The sequence below is a fragment of the Antechinus flavipes genome, chromosome 3, assembly GCF_016432865.1.
Source record: "Antechinus flavipes isolate AdamAnt ecotype Samford, QLD, Australia chromosome 3, AdamAnt_v2, whole genome shotgun sequence".
Taxonomy (NCBI): domain Eukaryota; kingdom Metazoa; phylum Chordata; class Mammalia; order Dasyuromorphia; family Dasyuridae; genus Antechinus; species Antechinus flavipes.
Window position 1 is genome coordinate 316179345 of NC_067400.1, and position 21973 is coordinate 316201317.

General features: G+C 31.9%; 1 protein-coding gene across 1 annotated transcript in view; it reads left to right on the top strand.

Annotated features, from left to right (window-relative positions):
- STXBP5L (syntaxin binding protein 5L) overlaps window positions 1-21973 on the top strand; it is a 430479-nt gene that overhangs the window by 292631 nt on the left and 115875 nt on the right. The window contains exons 15-18 of the mRNA XM_051990611.1: window positions 2219-2436; window positions 3380-3552; window positions 13337-13462; window positions 21659-21810. Of these exons, the coding sequence (XP_051846571.1) occupies window positions 2219-2436; window positions 3380-3552; window positions 13337-13462; window positions 21659-21810 (669 nt within the window). The remainder of the gene's footprint in view (window positions 1-2218; window positions 2437-3379; window positions 3553-13336; window positions 13463-21658; window positions 21811-21973) is intronic.

The window sequence follows — 21973 nt, forward strand, 5'->3', positions numbered from 1 at the left end:
TTTTTTTTTTTTCCTATCAAGCTGCAGTTCACTCTCCTATGATGGCTGCCAAACTCCCTGGACCTACCTTACAGTCACAAAAATGCCCTAGCTAACTATGATTGCTATTTGACTACAGTATGTTGTGTGGCCCTCTATGTAACAGAAAAATTGATGAGGAAGCTGCTGTCTTCTAAGGAATAATGACGATAAGTCTTTTAATATTTTCCTTAAGGCAAAGCCAAGAACCATGTGAAAACAATTACAAAGACTTTTCACACAAATAAAATCCGATTTAAGCAGTTGGGAAAATATCATTTGTTCATGGGCAGACCAAGCTAATATAATAAAAATGACAATTCTACCTAAATTGGTCTACATGTTCAGTGCCATACCAATCAAACTGCCAAAAATTTATTTTATAAAGCTAGAAAAAATAATAACAAAATTCATCTGAAAGAACAAAAGGTCAAAAATATCAAGGGAATTGATGAATAAAAATAAAAATACAGTAGCCTACCAGTACCAGACCTGAAACTCAATTATAAAACAGCAGTCATCAAAAACATATGGTACTAGCTAAGACATGGAATGGTGGATCCGTGAAATAGGTTAGATACACAGGATACAATAATCAGTGACTAAAGCAATTTATTATTTGATATCTAGTATTTGATAAACCCCAAAACTCCAGCTTCAAAAAATGTCTGGAAAAACTGGAAAATAATATGTTGAAAACTCACCATAAACCCACATCTCGAACCTCACATCAAAATAAGGTCAAAATGGATACATGATTTGGACATAATGAGTGATATTATAAACAAATTAGGAGAGCAAGAGATAGTTTACCTATCAGATCTTTGGAGAAGGGAGGAATTTATGGCCAAAAAAGAACTAGAGAACGTTGTAAAATGCAAAATGGACAACTTTGATTACATTAAATTAAAAAGGTTTTTTACAGAGAAAAATCAACACAGCCAAGATTAAAAGGGAAGCATAAAACTGGAGGGAAAATTTTATAGCCATTTCTAAAAATAAAAGGCTCATTTCTAAAAGATATAAAGAACTGTGTAAAATTTATAAGAATACAATATCATTTCCTAATTGATAAATGGTCAAAGGATAGAAATAGAGAATTCTCAGATGAAGAAATTAAAGCAATCTGTAGTCAAATGAAAAAATCTCTAAATCACTATTAAGCAGAGAAATGCAAATTAAAACAGCTCTGAGTTACCATTGACTATGACAGGAAAAAATAATGATAAATGTTGAAGGGGATGTGGGAAAATTGAGATAGTCATGCATTGTTGATGGAATTATGAAATGATCCAAGCATTCTAAAGAATAATTTGGAACTACACCCAAAGGGCTATAACACTGTATATCCTTTGATCCAGTGGTGCCACTACTGGATCTATATCCCAAAGAAATCATAAAAGAAGGAAAAGGACCCACATGGGGAAAAATGTTTGTAATACCTCTTTTTGGGGTGGCAAAAAATTGGAAATTGAATAGATGCACATCAGTTGGGGGAATGGCTGAATAAGTTATGGTATATGAAAGTAATGGAATATTATTGTTCTATAAAAAATGATTAACAAGATGATTTTAGAAAAGACCGGGAAAGATTTATGTGAACTGATGCTGAGTAAAACCAGTAGAACCAGGAATACACAGTAATAGCAAGATTGTGCAATGACTAACTATTACTAACTTGGTTTTTCTCACTGGATCTGTGATCTAAGGCAATCCCAAATTTGGATGGAAACTTCCATCTTTCTCCAGAGAGAGAACTATGAAGACCAAGTGTAAATCAACACATGCTATATTTACTTTTTTTCTTGTTCTTATTTTTGTACTGTTTTTCTCTGCTAACATGATTCATAAAGAAATATGTTTAAAATATGAATATATATGTATAACCAAAAATATTCTCTATAAGCCAGGAATTAAAGATTAGGGTAGGAGAAAGAATTAATAGATCAATGGTTTTCCCAGTGTGCCGAGGTGCTACATTGATAGTGTTCCTTTGAAAGGGAAGAATCAAAATATTTTCAACTGAATTATATTGATATAAAATTATGGAGAGTAACTAATTGATGTGATGATGAAATTTATACTGTGGAAACTTTACAGAATGATGATGAGGCTATTGAAATAGTTTTGTTTTTTAAAGCATGTTAAAAGTATCTATTTTAAAATACAAGTTTTAATATTATGCCTCATTATTTTACAGTAACTCTACAGATGCTATACAAGTTAAAAACATCAAAAGTTTTTGAAAAACAGAAGATAGGAGATGGAAAACAAACATCTGAAATTGTAGAGGAGGATCCTTATGCTGTCCAAATGATTTATTGGTGTCCAGAGAGCAGAATATTCTGTGTAGCAGGAGTCTCTGCATATGTCATTGTTTACAAATTCAGCAGGCATGAAATTACTACTGAAATAGTGGTAAGTCATTAAGAATGGAACTTTTACAATCACAGTGATTGAAGAAACCAAATACAATAGACTATATCATATTTTAAACTGGGGTTTGGTATGATTTAAAGATATCAATATAGTAGCATTTTACTATTAGTTTTGTTCATTAAATGTTGAATTTGTCCAAAAAAGATATAATGGAAAGATCATTAAATCTAGAGTGATAATAATAATAATTGTTAATACTTATGTAGCAGTTTAATTATTAAAAAGTGCTATACAAATATTATTTAATTTTATTCTCACAAAAACCCTGGAAGATGGGTGATATTATTATCCCATTTTACAATTGAAGCAGACAACCATTAAGTGACTGGGTCTAGCTTTGTTAGAACTAGCAAGAGTCCATGGGTAGATTTGAACTTAGAATTTCCTGGATTCAAATACAGCTGTGTAACTTCTAGTGACTCAGGACATGTCATAACTTTTCTGGGTCTCAGTTTTCTTATGTGCAAAATATTCTCTGCTTATCACACTAGAGTAGTCTGACCTAAAACCATGAAGAAAAACTCATTATATCTTAGTTAAAGATTATTGAATAAATATAGTTATAATTTTATTATTTTTATGGGAATTACTCTAATAGCAAATCATGTACTACTTTGAAATATTTGAAATATTCTAAAATTGTTAGGCTTGAGGAAGAGAAAAGCAAACAAAATTCTATAGAAGCAAAAAGCACATAATTTTAACTGTTGATATATTGAAATAATCTATTTGATAAGCTTTATACTTGATTTTGATTATTACTTAGCTGAATTATCGATTGACTTCCCAAAATGCTGAAAAAATATTGAATATACTCTACTAAATATAGGATTTGCTACAAATAATATCAAATATAACCAAATTAAAATGTTTCAAAATAAGATTTTTTTATTAAATTATAACATATGTTTATTTACTTAAGTCATTAGAGGTACGACTTCAATATGATGTTGAAGATATCATTACTCCTGAACCAGAAACAATTCCTCCGTTTCCAGATCCCTCTTCCCAGCTTCCTTCTTCGAAGAGTCTTTCAGGGAGTACCAACACTGTAGCTAGTGAAGGAGTGACAAAGGACAGTATCCCTTGCCTCAGGTAAGATTCCCTTTTGAAATTTTAAAATATTATGTAATTATGTCAGTATTATATAATATTTATAATAAAATTCTTTGATATTGGGCAATAATCATACTATATATTAAGCTACATTATAGTTACTATACTTCTGATAATAAGGCATAAATGATAATTCAGTAGCTAGGGGCATTGAGTACGATGGATAAAGGTCTGGGCCTGAAGTCAATAAGACTCATTTTCTGAGTTCAAATCTAGCCTTAGATACTTACCAGCTGTGTGAGTATAGATAAGTCATTTCATCCTGTTTGCCTTGTGAAATCATCTGAAGAAGGAAATGGCAAACCACTCCAGTATCTTTGTCAAGAAAACCCAAATGGGGCCATAAAAAATCTGCTATGATTGAAACAACTGAACAGCAACAATAAATGTAAAATATTATTACTTTAATAGTTGAACTATATCTCTCTAGATTCTCATAAAGGAGAAGAAAGGGAAAAATGTGACAGAGTAGGAAACTGTTCTAAACAACCTAGTATTCCTACTTCTCAATTAATATGTACTCATAGATGTATTGAAGTATTTCTCAGGATCCAATCTTACTATCTCATTCTTTTTAATTCTTGTTCCTGGTACTACCATCTTCTTCTCAACCCTCTTCTTTCAAGACAAAAAGATTTTTAGCCAGAGAGGCATTACAGGTAGGCAATCTAAATTTTGTAGGAGAACTTGTTCATGCTCTATTATTACATTGCAAAACAATCATAATAAAAACAATATTCTCAGTTTCAGTTAATGAAGAAAATTAAAATTCTCTTTGTGATTATGTGATGACACATAATAAACATGTTACTTATCTAAATCTCACAACCCTAAATAGAAATAAAAAGTAAAGTGTCCCTTAAAAAAAAAGATCCTTTAGTTTTATGTACCTATTTCACAGATATGAATTTATATTTTGAATTGTTTTGCTTCATTTAATTGATTTCCATTTGAATAATAGCATAAATAAAAAGAAGGAAGTGACAACTATATTAGAGAAAGCATTTATTAAGCACTTATGATTGATTATGCTCCACGCCCTGTACTAAGCATTGTTGATAATCCTTTTGCAAATTATAAGAATTAGGGAATTTTAATGATTGAGGATCTTTTGAGGCCATCAAGTCCAAACTTTCACCAGATCTAGAGACTACCTCTTCAATAACGAGAAGTTGAAGTCTTCTATTGACAATGAAATCCCTGTCTCAATAGACAGCTCAATTTGGGAAATGTTTTTGTTAGAAAAATTGTTTGAGTTAAGCTGAAATATCTCTCTTTTGAGTGATCCTTCTTAACTACCCACTGGACCACAAAACTGTAAGATCCAATGGCCAGCAATTAGAGAATTACTCAATACACTGTGGTTCATGAATGTAATGGAATATTATTGTGCCTTAAGAAACAACAAATGTGAAAATTATAGAGATACATTGAAAGATGTATGAACTGATTCATAGTAAAATAAGCAGAATCAAGAAAGCAGCATATATAATGCTTACAACAATGTGAAAAAAAAGAACCATAACTTCAAACTTAATGCTATGTAACCATAACCTGGTTACAGTTACCAAAAAAAAAAAAATTGCAATTCCCTCCCTTAGGCATAGAATAAAGTAGGGAGGAGGGTGAGAGAGAGAGAGGATGGAAAACAAGGAAAATGGATGTGAAAGGCTGAATATAATATCAAATATGGTCAATATATTGGTTTTTGTGAATTTTTTTTATTTTTTTATTTTTATAAGGAAAAGTTTTCTAGACAGAGGAGGGGAAAGAGAATATATTTGGAATTGAATATAATATAAAAACAAAAGATAGTAAAATAAATAGATATATGTAGATATATAAAGAGATAGATAGATATAGATATATTTGTAGATAGGAACTGAATAAAATACATCAGGTATGGTCTGAGTAGCATAAGATAGCATGGAAAAGTACAACTAATGCTGCCCATCTTCACTTCTCATTAAAAGTTTTCATGAATAATGACAAAAAATAAATAAATTACATAGCAGCCAAACTAGTGGTGAGGGTTTCTAAACATAGCTCAATTAGACCATAGATGGTAACTTTTTTCATTGGTTCAGAGCTTAAGATATATCAGAGTATATACTCCATGCATAACATTCAAAAATACATGGTGACCTTTTATATCATAATTTAGCATTTGAATAGGGTATCAAGAATTCAACTATAAGAAGTATATATGCTTCTATGGGCTAACAGTTATAACATATATATAACAGAATATATACTTCTGTGAGTAGGGTCTCTAGGAACCTACCATTAATTTTATGGAAATAGAAGTGAGAAAGAACTATGTAGGCATATGAAACATATTTTCTTCCTCTGAACAGCTGCTATTAGGAAGGTGAATCAAAGGACTGAAAGGGTTAAGATATAAAAGAGAATGAACTTCTAAAAGAGATGTCTGAAGAGGAGAGGGAATGGACTAGGAATTAGCAAAATCTGAGGAAACAGTGCTTTTGTGGTGACTGGGGAGATAATAGTAAGATTAAATGGTCATTACTAATCCTTCTCCATTACTGTTTCACCATCATTCCAAGACAGGATTCCTGTAAATAAGATTCTAACCTATACAATTGTAACCCACTGTAAGCACTAAGGAAATACTCCTCATTCCCCATAAGGAAATGAGGAAGCACTAGAAATATATCTCCCATTTTTCTTCTTTTTTTTTTTTCTCTCCTCTCCTCTCCTCTCTTTTCTTCTCCTTTCCTCTCCTCTCCTTTCCCTATCTAATCCATTAGGAGAAAAGAATGAGAATGAATCTGTTCTCCTATACTCTTCTACCCACAGCCTGTTATAGTCATATTTATCAAGAAGAGAATTTAGTGGCTCAGCTATCATTCTCATGAATCCTAGAGGATCCTGGAGAAAAACTTCTCATCTAAATTCATTCATTCATATGTCCAAATCATTTTTAGTTAGGTGTCTATAAGTCATGATGCCTATATTTCTGACATTTATAGAAAGCACTACTGCCCTATGGAAGAAAAAATGATCTAGGGAAGCCCATATCTTTAATACCCTGCTCAAAAACAGCAATAAAAAATCCTCCCCAAAAAGCAAACTGCTAAAAGAAGCTTGTTCACTCAAAAAAATCAGGAAACAGAAATTCTAACACATAATAAAAGTAGATTTTTAAAACTGAAGTAAAAACACAATGACAGTTTTTCATAATACACTCTAAATGGATGATTAGGACAATGAAGAAGTGAAAGAGGAAAGTTGAAATTAATAAAATCATAATGAAGTAAGGAACTAAATCCAAATAAGATGTTTTGGGGAAAATAATTATGATGAAACTTGAATTCAAAAATGTTCATGGGAAATATAAACAGTCTATTCTGTGAATAACAGCATTCATTTGTAGAAGTGCAGAATGCTACAAACAATAAGGGAATCCAAAAAAAGAACCCAGAAAATGACTTAATTGAAAAGTTATTTAGATTTAATTTCATCTAAAGTTACAAATATGAAATACAACGCAAGGATATAAAATTTAAGAATTAAAAAGCTTGGTAAGGAAGGAATCTGGTTATACTTCATTTGAGAAAATAATTGAGGAAAATTTCCCAAAAATTTTGGGAAAGAGAAAGAAAAAAGATTGAAAAATTCATTGAATTCACAGGACAAAAGACAACTCTTTTCTCTTTTGAGAACCTGAAATGCAAAGAGTTTGGAACTCCAGATGCAACTCAACCAGAAATATGATCAATATTTTGTAACTCTTAATGAATGTTGACTATCCCAAAGCAGTCACAGAGGAATTTAAAACAATAATAGTATTGTTTTAGTAACATTCAGGTGATTCATATAGTCTTAAAAGGGAAAATAAGGGAGGAAAAATCGGTTTGGAACATCAAGATGAAAAACTAGAGAGGCAAAAAATGCAGGGTAATAAGGAATTTGTATATTAGGACAACAATAAAGTGACACATCTGTCTCAAACACACTGTGAGTTCCTTGATTTTTGCCTTTCTTTGAATTCACAGCATTTAACACAATGCTTGGTATATAGCAGGCACTTAATAAATGCTTACTGACTTGATTTTAAGAAATGTATAGATTTGGAGACACTACAGTGATAGAGCATAGAAAGTGAGCACCAAGACCAATGTTACTACACTGAAACTGTGAAAAACAAGCTTGGGTTCTGCCACACATGGCAATGATATTTAGGAATAGACTAAGCTCTCCAATGGGAGAAGTAAGATGAACTTTTCAGGGGGAAAGGGAAGGTGGAAAGAGGACTAAGAACATTCTTTGACTGAAGGTAGCTTCCTTGAATAGTTGTATGCAACTGACTGAGCAGTTAGACTGTATTCAGGAGCACAGTGCTATTTAACTGCTTTGCAGAAACTAGAATGAGCAAAGAAGGCAGTTGATGAAAGTGGGACAGATAGGAAAATAATTGAAAATCAGGTTCCGAATATAGAAATATTTCCTTGAGTTACAAACTTAACTGCCAATAGAACCAGACATATAATGTAATGAAAATTTAGCATTTAACAAAATCAAACCAAAGCAAAGAACAGATAAGTTTTTCAATCTATCTTTATCTGTCTTTGTCTTTGTCTTTTTTGTGTTCAGCTATAGTTAAATATGTATATAATTGTGATGCCATTGACTTTGTTCTAATTTTCTGTTAGTATTTCAATCTTGCCTTGGATTAACATGTATCATATTTATGATGCCACATTATTTTATTACATTGATACAACACAATTTGTTCAGCAGGTCTCTAGTCATTCAACTTTTTCCTATTATAAATAAATACAGATAGATAGGAAAAAATTTGTAAAATAAGGCCTCTTCCCCCTTTTATTAGATATTTAAGATAGAATCCTGTTAAAAGAATTCAAAAGGTTCAATTTATCCTGTGATACATTGTATATTGCTAAGTTTTTCTAAAAAATGTTTGTGTCAATCTATATTCCCAATAAAATTGAATTCACAGAATTCTGGAGTTGGAAGGAAATTCATCAGACATAGACTCTAATCCATACCCTAAAGCAGGGTCTTTTAAACTTTTTTCCATTCACGACCTCTTATTAACCAAGAAATCTTTACATGATCCCAGGTATATAATTAAGTAAAATAAGTATACAAATCTAACATTTATTGATAATATATCATAATTTTGAGACTCCCACATTCATTTACAAGATCCCATGTGGGATCATGAATCACAATTTATAAGAAGCTGGGTCTTAAAGGAATTTTCCCTACAATAGAGCTGACAAGTACTTATTCATCTTTTACTTGAAGACCTCCAGTATGATAGAACTTGATAATCTTGAGAGAGCCCATTCTGCTTTTGGATAGTTCCAATCATCATGAGGTTTTCTTAAGATCATACTTAGATTTATCTCTTTACAATTTCCACTCATTGCTTCCAGTTCAGCCATCTGAGGACTAATAGAAGTATAATTCTACTTTTCAAATATTTAAAGGTAACCATCATATTTCCTTTCCTAAGTCTTCTGCAGGCTAAAAAAAAAAAAACCTTCTGTTTTTATCAATTGATCTGCGTGAGGCACATACTTAAGGTTCTTCACCATTCTATTAATACTCTTCCAAATAGTCTCCAGGTTATCACTGTCTTTTGTAAACTATGGCCTTGAGAAGTAAAGGTATAACCAAAGCAGAAAATAAAGAAACTATCTTTTCCACATTCCTGAAACTATATATATTTGGATGCAAGTGCAGATCAAATTGACTTTTTTGATGTCTCAATCTTACTGTCACCTTAAATTGATCTTGAAGTTTATTAAATCCCCAAAATCTTTTTAGACATTCTTATTATTTTGCTATTTTTTCCTCTTTGATCTATGATATCATAGATATCTTAGGAATAAACTTAGGGATTAGCAAACTATAGTTAATGGGCCAAATCCAGCCTGTAACCTATTTTTGTGTGGCCCACCAGTCATAAGAAAGAACAGTTGGTCAGAGTTGACCTATGGGCAGTATTTTACTGACTGCAATCCTAATATGTCAAAATCTTTTTGGATTATGATTCTGTGTTCCATTGTTTTAGCTATCCTTCCAATCCTTATTATCTGCAAATCTTAGGTGTGTGCTTTCTATGCTTTTATATAAAGTATTGATAAAGATATTGAATTCAGCATAGGGCCAAATATAGATCCCTGGAATTTTTCATTGGAAACTGTTTGCCAGGTTGACATTGAACATATTAATTGTTATTGTTTGAGTCCAATAATTTAATCGAATTCAAATTTGTCTAATTGTACTTTTGCCCATCCCACATCTCTCCATCATTTTATAAGCATTGCATGACACTTTATCAAGTCCTTTGTTCAAATCTAGACAAAAGGAATCTGTAATATTTTTGTAATATACATAAAAGAAAGTCCCCTTTTCATTTACCCCCCTCTTTCAGCATGGACAGTTTGGGTCCTCTGAGAGATTACTTTCTCAAGCTTATATAGGTTCACACTTCTAAAAATTTAGCTCACAGGGCCAGGAGATCATTGTATACTTAAACAACAACTATATGATGACCAATTCTGATGGACTTGGCCATCCTCAGCAATGAGATGAACCAAATCAGTTCCAATGGAGCAGTAATGAACTGAACCAACTATGCCCAGCGAAAGAACTCTGGGAGATGACTAAGAACCATTACATTGAATTCCCAATCCCTATATTTTTGCCTGCCTGAATTTTGGATTTCCTTCACAGTCTAATTGTACAATATTTCAGAATCCGATTCTTTTTGTACAGCAAAATAATGGTTTGATCATGTATATTTATTGTGCATCTAATTTATACTTTAATATATTTAACATCTACTGGTCATCCTGGCATCTAAGGGAGGTGGTGAGGGGGAAGGAGGGGAAAAATTGGAACAAAAGGTTTTGCAATTGTCAATGCTGTAAAATTACCCATACATACAACTTGCAAGTAAAAGGCTATTTAAAAAAGATAAAAATAAAATAAAAATTTAGCTCACTTATCCCCACCAATGCATTTATTTTCAGTAATCACCCAGAGAATAGTTAGCCCAAAACTAAGGCATTTTCTTAGGGGACAGAGCTTGAATAGTGATAATCAAACTTTCCCCTCAGAAGCTTAGGGAACATTCTCTCCAAAATTCATATTTCTTTAGTAGACTTATTTATTGATTTAATGGGCACAATTTCTTTGGTGGGCTTACTTTTGAGCTGAACTCCGTGGACGCTTCTCTCTTGGGCATTGCATGTACTAATTTGAGTTGCTCTACTGGGATTCCAATGCTAATGATAGAGGATAAAGGGAGGAAAATTCCCTAGATTACCCTGCTAGACTCTAGAAGAGGTATAAAAGGTTCACTCTCTGAAATTCTTCTTCTAGAGGAATTATTTCTCTAGAACTGACTTTCTTTTCAACTGCTCCAGGCACAATTCCCTGAACTATCTCTCTTGCCTCCACTGATTCCCTAAAGATAGATTTCATAGAGAAATTGGTATGTGAATAAAACTTTGAGGAACAAAAATTTAGACAAGTAGAATTAAAGAAGGAATGCATTTTAGAAATGGGGGATTGACTGTATGGATCTATAAAGGTACTATATGAGATGCTGGGTTGAGGAGAAAATTGGCTATCATGTAGAACAATCCACAGTGATTTGTAGTGTATGAAGGTAAGCAATGTAAAAAAAAAAAAAAAAAAAAAAAAAAAAGGTGGGAAGAGTAGGTTGAAGCCATAGTCTGTAGAATCTTAAATGCTAAAGCAAGAAATTGGGACTTTATTCTAGTGGTATCAAGGAATAATGAAGATGTTTGAGTAATACAATGCTATAATCAGGCTTATATCTTAACTACTACAAAGAGACCAACAACACCAAGGATAAAATACCTTAGTCAACAAATAGAGAGAGATGGCCACCAAAACCAACACTGAGTTAGAATATAAATTCAGTTGCAAAATCTTAGAGTGCAGTAGATAATAATTAGAAGTATCATCTTATTAAGAAAAAAAGGAATGGAAGATAAAGTCAGTTTTAAAAATGCTTGGTAAGATAGCTAGGTATACAAACTCATTCCATGGATATTTAAGAATGAAAATGGAAAGACCAAAAAGAAAAACAGGAAAAAAAATTGTCAAGATAATTGTAATTTATGAGGTAGAATGGGGGTTGGGTTTGATTTGTTTTTATCATTAAGGACAGTCCCTTTTTCTCCTTTTTCTTTCTAAGTGTAATTATCACTTAATTTGTCCTTGGGCACCAATATAGGGCTGAAAATGGACATTTTCCATCCTACAAAATTTATATCTGCAGACTTCATTTGAGTAGTTATTCAAATTATAATTCTAATGTTTTCTCATCTTTGTTGTCTTCTAGGCATGCCAAAGTGTCACAACATATTAAGATTTAATCATTTGTTCAGTGATAGATATACTCATTTTAGCTCCTATCTTTCTTTCCTTAACTCTCCCTTCACTTTTGTCTCATTATAGTTCTGTTTGTAATTGTCCAATAGTTGGATTATAGATATTATAGATTATAGATAACCTGTTAAAGAGTAGACAAATAGTCGTTGGGAGCCTAAAATAAGTTGCTATAAATTATAGTTTGGAAAACCTCTTGTTTTTGGCCTAGTCTTTTTCTATTCAGTAACTTCTCTGTGCTGTAACTATACCTCTTCCTGCCTGATACCCCCTTTTTTCTGTCCTTTTTTTTTCTGGATCTGCCAATATCTAGAATTTCTATTTGGTTTTAGAAATTTCCATTTTCTTAGCTGATTGGAATCTTGTCTATGACTTAATGGATGAAAATCAGTCAATCTCAATTAAGCAAGACATTCTTCCTCTTTCTTCCTGTAAAAGGCTTGAGCTACTCTTAGGACTTCAGCTTCTAGCATAGTGGCTAGCATACAAAAAGTGACTATAACCACTTGCTAATTAAGAGATTTTTCTCCTGATTTCTCTGGTTGTTAGTGAACTCCTATCCCTAATACTGTATGTGTATATTTTGTATTTATCTGTGAACATGTTCTCTCCTAGTAGAATACAAAGTACTTGATATTTGGATATCTTTCATTTTTGTTTTGTATCTCCAGTAATTGAGTTATCCTATAAATGCTTGTCAAACTGCATTTTTGGTAATGTCATACTCTATCTTACCTTGAGAGATTCTGGATATCCCAAACATACTGCAAATTATCTCCTACAATGGAATCACTTACTCATTCTATGAACATTTATTAATCCCTCTTCTTTTAAGTGATGTTAGATGGACAACAGAAATAGGAAGCATTATCTTGATCTCAAGATAGTTATAATTTATTTAAGGATATAAATAAACATGTAAAACTTTTAGAGAATTTAAATAGAAAGCTGGAAAAATCTTATATCTCACTAAGTTGCTCTATTTGATCACATGCCATATCTGGTGCCTTTCAGTTCAATGATTTTTATTATTCAGTCATTTTCATTTGTGTTCTATTCTTCATGACCCCATTTGAGGTCTTCTTGGCAAAGATTCTACAGTAGTTTGCCATTTTCTTCTCCAGCTCATTTTACCAATGAGGAAACTGAGGCAAACAGGGTTAAATGACTTGTTCAGGGTCACATTTGAACTCAGGAATATGAGTCTTCCTGATGCCAGACTTAGCATTATATTCACTGCCCCCAAAATGATCCTATATAAACCTAATAAGTAAGCATGAGCTAGTTTCTTTTTGTTCTACTCAAATATTTATATTTTTCTTTATTTTACTCTTTCTTGAAGTGTTAAGACACGACCTGTTCGGATGCCTCCAGGTTATCAAGCAGAACTTGTTGTTCAATTGGTGTGGGTAGATGGTGAACCTCCACAACAGATCACTAGTCTCACTGCAAGCTCTGCTTATGGCATGTAAGTAACATACTCTTTCTGCTTTACCTTATTAGATCTTAAAAATGGGAAGTTGATCTAACTTAAAATGTTTGGTTAGACCAGAGTAAAAGAAGACTTTATTTTTCCTATTCAGAAAATAATGTCCAATAGTCCAGAAACAATCTCTTTGCTGACATTTATAGTTTCTAAATCACTGATAATTTTGTTACTTTGGTTGTTGTAATGAAGGAAAAAGGGAGAAAAATATTCTATTTATGGCTCCTTATGGAAAGGAAGGAAGGAAGGAGGGAAGGAAGAAAGAAAAGGAAAGGAAAGAAAGAAAAGCATTAAAAAAAGGAAAGAAAAGGAAAGAGGAGACACTTTATAAAAAAGATCCTCTTTACTTTGAAGGGCAATTAATTAATGAGACCTCTATACACTTGATTAGAATCTTTGTTCACCTGTGGTGTCTCTTTATTTCTAATAAGTTCAGAGATACTCTCATAGTTTCTCTCATCCATATCCTTGCACATACAAACATTTGGACATATTGATAAATTGTCTTGGGGGAGTCTGGACGGCTTAGTATACAACTAGTTATTATATACCATGAAACATTTTACTAATTCCATGTACCTTTATTAATCTCCCACTATTAAGTGCTGTTGGGTATTAAAAAATAATTAGAATCCATTTTCCCGAACTCAGTGAGATTTAATTTAAAGGGTGAATATATAAAATATCCAAAAAATGTAAGCAGAAAACTGGAGAAATACTATGTAACTCTAAGCCACCATAAATGGACCATTGTTTGATCATGAAGTATCTTTTGCTTTTCATTAAAAAAGTTTCTTTTACCTTTTATAAAAAACATTTACAATGTGATTAAAATAATGTGATAATACTAATTCCTAGGTATATAATACTTTATATCTTAATTGGCACTTTATCACAACTCTAAAAGGTAGATAGGACAGCTATTATTGTAACCGTTTTCCAGGTAAGGAAATTACTGGATTTTTTTTCTCTTAGGAATTCTGAGTTTCAGTGAACTAAGCGGATTGGGTGATGCAAATAAATTTGACATTAATATGGTGAACCTTCAGGAGCAGGGGTCCCACCAGTTAAGGTTGGAGATGTAGCAGATCAAGGCTTCCATGTTCACCAGAACGAGATCAGACTCACGAGTAGCATCTATACTCCCAGACTGTGAAAGATGGGGAGATCCAGTTTTGCAAGGTTATATCACAACTATTACCAAGGAAGAAATACTGAGAAAATTCTATGGAGAAACAAAAAAAAACCCTTACAGATGAAATCAGCATAGATTTTTATACTCAGTGACTTCAGGACAAAGATGGAGTCAAGGGGAAGATGGTGAAAAATATGTAGGAAAACGTGACACAATATTAAAACAGGAGAAAAACCAAAGTCTTATAGGCAATGCTGTAGCCATAAAATATGACTGCGTTTTTTTCTTTTTTTAATTTAATCGTATTTTATTTTTCTGAATACACTTAAGGGCAATTTTTAGCATTCATTTTTGAAAGATTTTGAGTTCCAAATTTTTCTCCCTCTCTTTCCTTCTTCCTCCCCAATATGGCCAACTATCTGATATACATTATATATATTCAGTAATATAAAACACCTTAGTCATATTGTAAAATAAAAAACAAAATAAAATTAAAAAGCCATAAACAAATAAAGAAGTGAAAATAGTATGCCTTCATCGGCATTCAGATTCCATCAGTTTTTTTCTCTGGATGAGCATTTCCATCACGAGTCTTTCAGAATTGTATTGCTGAGAAGAGCTAAGTCTATCATAGCTGATCATCAGACAATATTTCTATTATCATATGATGTTTTTCTGATTCTGTTCACTCACTACTACATTTTTCGAAAAGAATTATTTTATATATAGGACTGCTTGCCATCTAGGGGAGGGGGGAGGAGGGAGGGAGGGGAAAAATCGGAACAGAAGCGAGTGCAAGGGATAATGTTGTAAAAAAAAAAATTACCCTGGCATGGATTCTGTCAATATAAAGTTATTATAAAATAAAATAAAATATATAAAATAAAAAAATAAAATAAAATAAAAAAAGAAAAGAATTATGTTATGTGTTCTTTCTGACCCTATTTAGGATTTTCTTGGCAAAAATGGAGATGGTTTGCTATTTCATTCTCCAGCTTACTTTATGAATGAGGAACAGAAGCAAATAGGACTAAGTGGCTTGCCCAGAATTACACAACTAGGAAGTATATGAGAACAGATTTAAACACAGGAAAATGTGTCTTCCTGATTCCAGGTTCAGCATTCTATCCATTTTGCCACCTACCTACCTTCAAGAAGAATTAGGAGTTTCTAAAAATGTTAGTTATCAAATATCACAAAACATGAAATTAATTCCATCCAGTAAAGTCACAAACTTGTTTAAAAAAAGTTAATACAAAACTAGAAAAACAAGAAAGAGATTTTGCATACAAATGAATGTACTTTAGTCTTTTTTAAACAAATTATTTTTTAAACAAAAAATTTTGGCCCCAAACAATAAATGTATAAAAGAATATGCTTCAACACAAATTAGCTTGATTTTCTATAAAAAGATGCCAGCATCACTTCATAAAAAATAGCAGTTGAAAGGAAAAACAAGTTTACAGAAAGTTTGGTAAGATATTTAAGACAGATCTCCTCAAGAATATTTAAGGATGAGTTTGTGAACTAATGAACACTATAGCTTAAAGCCAAAGACCTTATCTTAGGATAAGAACGTATTGTTCTACAAAAACTTCTGAGAAATTGGAAAGTAGTCTGGCAAAAACTAGGTATGTATGCACACCATACTTATAAATAGGATAAAATTGGATAAAGGGCTTAAACACAAAGGATAACATTATAAACAAATTACAGAAGAAGAAAGAAATTCTTTCCAAATCTAAGAATAGAGGAACATTTGACAATCAAGCAAGGGATCAAAAGGGTCATGGAAAATGAAATGGATAATTTTGAACACATAAAATTTTTAAAATTTTGCATCTAAAATATAGCTAAAATTAGAAATAAAGTAGGTAACTGGGGTAGAGGAAAGTTTTCAGTGAGTTTTTCTGTCTTATTTCAAAATATGTAAGGAATTAATTCAAATTCATAAAAAATAAGAACTATTCCAAGTGATAAATACAAAAATATAAATTGGAAGTCTTCTAAGGAAAAAAAATCCAATCTATCAATAGCCATTTTTAAAGCTTCAAGTTATTAATAATTATAGAAATTCAAATAAAACCAACTCTGAAAATGCAAATTAAAGCAACTCTCTCATACCCACAATATTGTCAAATTTAACAAAAATGGGAAATGACATGTTGAAGGAGTTTTAAGGAAACAGGCACATTAATGTAGTGTTGATAGAAAGGTGAATTAGTCCAACCATTCTGAAAAGCAATTTGTAATTATGCTCAAAAAATTACTAAATTCTGCATTCTTTGACCCAGAAATACCATTATTAGGACCATACTTTAAATAGATCAAAGAAAAAGCAAAAAAAATTTATATAATCAAATAAGGTGATAATTGTATGAGATAAGAGATAATTACAGTGTCTGGCACATATTAAATGCTATATTAATAGCATTATGATGATGATGATGTATACAAATATATGTGTCATTTTGTGATATCAAAGAACTAGAAACCAATAACATGCCCATAAATTTAAGAGTAGCTGATTAAAGTATGTTATATGAATGTAATAGAATACTGTTGAGCTATAAGAAATGATGAAATGGAAAAATGTATGTGAACTGATTCAGAATGAAATGAGCACAGTAGAACAATATATACCACCACAAATAATGACAAACAACTTTGAAAGAATTACAAACTTAGATCAATGCAATGATCAAACATAATTCCAGAGAACTGATGATAGCGCTCTTTACCCTCTTTCTGATACAGAAGTAGTGAGTATAAAAGAAGATATGTCATTTTTGTACATGACCTATATGGAAATTTGTTTTGCTTGACTATGCATATGTGACACAAAGATTTTATGTGTTTTTCTCCCAGTGAAGTGAGGAGAGAAAAGTCTGTTTTTGTTCATTGAAAAAATTAATTTTAAACAAGAACAAAGCTACCAAAAAAACAAACAGACAAAAATGTAGATCTCTTGAAATCTGTAGAAAATTATTTTCTTCATCTGTAACAGTAGAATCACATCTGAGGGTGAAAAAATCAGTCTCTTATATGCTATATTAGGAAGTAGAAGTGACACTGAAGAAATTAAATTAAGAATAATATGTGGATTAGTATACACATATTTAAGCTAGAAGTAGTATGATTTTAAAGTATCAAGGGATCTATTTTCAAAGTTTTTGAGAAATGGGAGAATTTCACAGGTATAGAGAACATTTCTAAAAATCTGTCATCTTCTTAATTTGCTGATTTCTGTTGAGAACACTGACATCTTTCTAGAACAAACGAATACAACCTCTTAGTTATCCTCAACTTATTCATCTCCATCATCTACTACATATGATCAATCTGTTCATTTTGTTTCACTTCATATGGCTTCTATACTAGTTTGATCTCTTTTTAACATTTCATGTGAACTATCACAACAGACTTCAAATGGGTCTTCTCACTTTCAGCTTCTACATTTTCTGATCCTCTCGCCACACAGCTTTCAAAATGATATTGTTAAAGCACAGGTCAAAGCACTCCTTCCATATTTAAAGATCTCTATAATCTGGTTCCATCCTGTCTTTTTGCATTGATTTTACAACCCCCTTTCATGTTGCACATTCCAGCAAAATTGTTATGCTTACTATTCCATATATACAACATGTCATTTCCTATCTCCATGCCTTCACATAAATGCTCCCCTTTCTCACCTTTCTCTTGGATTACTTACTTCAATTCATGTCTTAATTCAAGTGCCACCTCATTTATCCTCCTGACTTCAAATTACCATGGGTCTATTTTATATTGCTTTTCTATGTACATGTTCTCCCAAGTAATCTCGGGTCAAAAACAACATTCACTTTTATCTTTTTGTCCCCTTCCTAGCATTCTTTGTATAAACTGGGTATTTAAGAAAATGAATTGGATTGACTAATACTGAAAAAGTAGGATAGGTTGGGATTGGATTTTGGAGGAACTTTAGTACAAAAAAAAGAGTTTGAACACTATCTGATATATTTCACCTAAACAAAAATAGATCTCTAAATTTACTTGCAGACATCAAGATTTTAACAATTAGGACTATAAGCAGCAGAACAATTGACAACAGGAAGATGTCCAAAGGTTCTGGAATTTAGATGAGCCATGGAAAAGAATAAATCCATGTGTAACTGCTTAAAGTCAAATAATCACATAGAGAAGACCAGGTTATTGCAACATGGAGATGAGTTACATAAAAGGCCACAGTTATTTTGTGAATGACACATGGAGAAGAAAATAGGATACTCTCAAAAACAATACATACTCTAAAATGCATCTTTCATGTACATATGAAGAATACCTACAATGAAAAAATTAATCAAAGACATATTGCAATGCTATTCTGGTAAATATTTAATAATTGGCTTTCCTCCCCCTCAAAATATACTCACAACACATTTGTAAGTTCAATCTGCATTATTAGTATTTTCTTCACTTTCTTAATCAACAAAATACAAAGCCAAGCCCTGATTTGTAATTTTTCTTGTTTCTGTTCTGCAAATAGGATGCATCTTTTGGCCAGTTTGTACCCTTTCTCCTGGGCTACAGATAAACTGCACAGCAATGTGATATATGATAATTAATCTATAAATTACTACAACAGGTGTCTCTTCTCAGAAGAATTTTGTTTATATAGTACTTAGGATACATACAAGTGTGTAAAAAATAAATATGGAATTATGTACCCATAGGTACAGATATATATCTATATATAGATATATATAGATAGATATAGATATAGATATGCACACATATATAAGAATATATATATATATAATCCCATATCATTACAATGGGTTGTTCAAGAATAACTTCTTTCTCCATTTACATTTCCCTTTTTCTCTCATTTTTAATTGTGTTCCTTTCATTTTTCTCTTTTGTAAAAGAAAAAAGTTTCACAGAAGATATTAGATAAAATTTAAAAGTGTGAATTTGCTACAATATAGCAATAGCTAATGGCACAGTACATAGAATTCTGGTCCTGAAGTTAGAAAGACTCATCTTTCTGAGTTCAAATCCAGTATGGCAAATCACTTAACCCTTTTTGTCTCAGTTCCTCCAAAAAGAGCTGGAGAAGAAAATGGCAAAATATTCTAGAATCTTTTCCAAGAAAATGGCTTTAAAAAACTGAAGACCAAAGGGATAGGGATTGAGATTTCGTTGATTTGGGGAACTACTAATGAGAAAATCCCTCTTTCAATCAAGGTCTGCACCTGCTCTGCCATTTATAATCTTAGCATGTTACATTAGAGTACTGGAAAGTTAGATGATTTATCCAGGGTCATATAGCCAGGCAGAGGTGGGACTTGAACTCAACCTCTCCTGACTCTAAAGTTGACTATCTATTATGCCATGTTGCTGCAATAGATGTTACTATTTTCTTATTGATCAGTGTATGTGTGTGCAGATGAAAATACATTTCTTTATTTATAAAGGTATACAGCACTATGTAAATGCATATTGAGAATAGGATGGTGGGAATATTTTTTCTAGGAAAAAAATTTTGAAGACAGATATTAAGAGAGTTTTAGGAATTTGTCTTCTGGCTCTTTAACACTACAATTTACAAGCATCTGCAAATTTTGTAAAGTATAAGTCTATGGGACATCAGAACTGAGTAATGAGAAAAAATATGTATGCTAAGAAATTAAGTTGCATACATAAATAGATAAAGCCTATATTCAACCAACTGTAAGGGATAGTTGACTAAGAAAGAGATGAGATTTTTTAAAATCACAGACTTATTAAAAGTTCTAAACAAAGCATGGCAAACATGGAGAGAAAGGGAAACCTAGAAAATAGAGTGGTTGTAACATATTTAAGAGGGAATTGAGATATTTGCCCAGCTGAGTATTGTGCTACCATCTGTCAGAGAACATGAAGGCTACACCCTTTAATAAAACTGAACTCAGATGAGGAATAGGCAAAGAAGTTAAGTTAAGGATTCGGTACAAATGAGTAATAGTTTTGCTTGCTGGGTCTCTGACTTTCCATTCAGTGCCAAAACCATAAATATTTCAAATGGTGATTTTGTACTTTTCATCCAAAAATCCTGTCGAATATATATGGTTTCTGAGGGACAATTTGAATGGTGTTAAGCTAGCAAGTAAACATTTGGCTTTTATATCCAATAAAAGGTATCTAATTACAATCAATATCTATTAAAGACAAGGAACCTTTCTGTCATTTATTGAAACACCACCTACTTGAATGACTATAGGAAAAGCCACTTGAATATTGGTATAAATGACAAAACTATAGCTCCTATATAACTGCAGATAATACTCTAATTTTGAATGGATAATCAGAGCAGCATACTAGGCTTGTGTACAATGCCTAAGAGCAATTAAATTCTTTTTTTTTTTAATTTTTATTTAATAATTACTTTATATTGACACTCGTTTCTGTTCCAATTTTTTTTTCCCTCCCTCCCTCCACCCCCTCCCCTAGATGGCAAGCAGTCCTTTATATGTTGGATATGTTGCAGTATATCCTAGATACAATATATGTTTGCAGAACCGAACAGTTCTCTTGTTGCATAGGGAGAATTGGATTCAGAAGGTATAAATAACCCGGGAAGAAAAACAAAAATGCAGATAGTTCACATTCGTTTCCCAGTGTTCTTTCTTTGGGTGTAGCTGCTTTTGTCCGTCATTTATCAATTGAAACTCAGGTCTCTTTGTCAAAGAAATCCCCTTCCATCAAAATATGTCCTCATACAATATCGTTGTCGAAGTGTATAATGATCTCCTGGTTCTAGAGCAATTAAATTCTATGATACTTATAGACAAATGGAAAGATCATCTTACTCCTCCTCCTTCACCATATAAAACCCAGATATCCTTTTTTCAGTAACCCATTCTTAAGAGGAATCACCTCATTCTAATATTTAGATATCATTCATTCAATTATACTCTTTTTAGTTATATAGCAAAATAGTCCTATGTAATGCTTTCATCATTTTCTTTATTGTCACCTACAATATAATACAGCCAAATTTTTCTCCTTTTGTTTTTCCATAGTGTTGCATTTGGGAACTGCAATGGATTGGCTATTGTGGATTTTATGCAGAAAACAGTGTTGCTGAGCATGGGAACCATTGACCTATACAGATCAAGTGATCCATACCAAAGACAGCCAAGATCTCCTCGAAAGAACAAACAGTTCATTGCAGGTAGGAGATAAAACATATTGGTTGTGGGTTTGATTCACTTATTTTTTTTTTCTTGTCTTTGAAGCTTTTTAAACGCATGACAACTTATCAGCCAACATAATTTATATAATTTCCTTAAGTAAAATTAATTAGGAAAATTACTATCATGGCTAAATTTTTATAT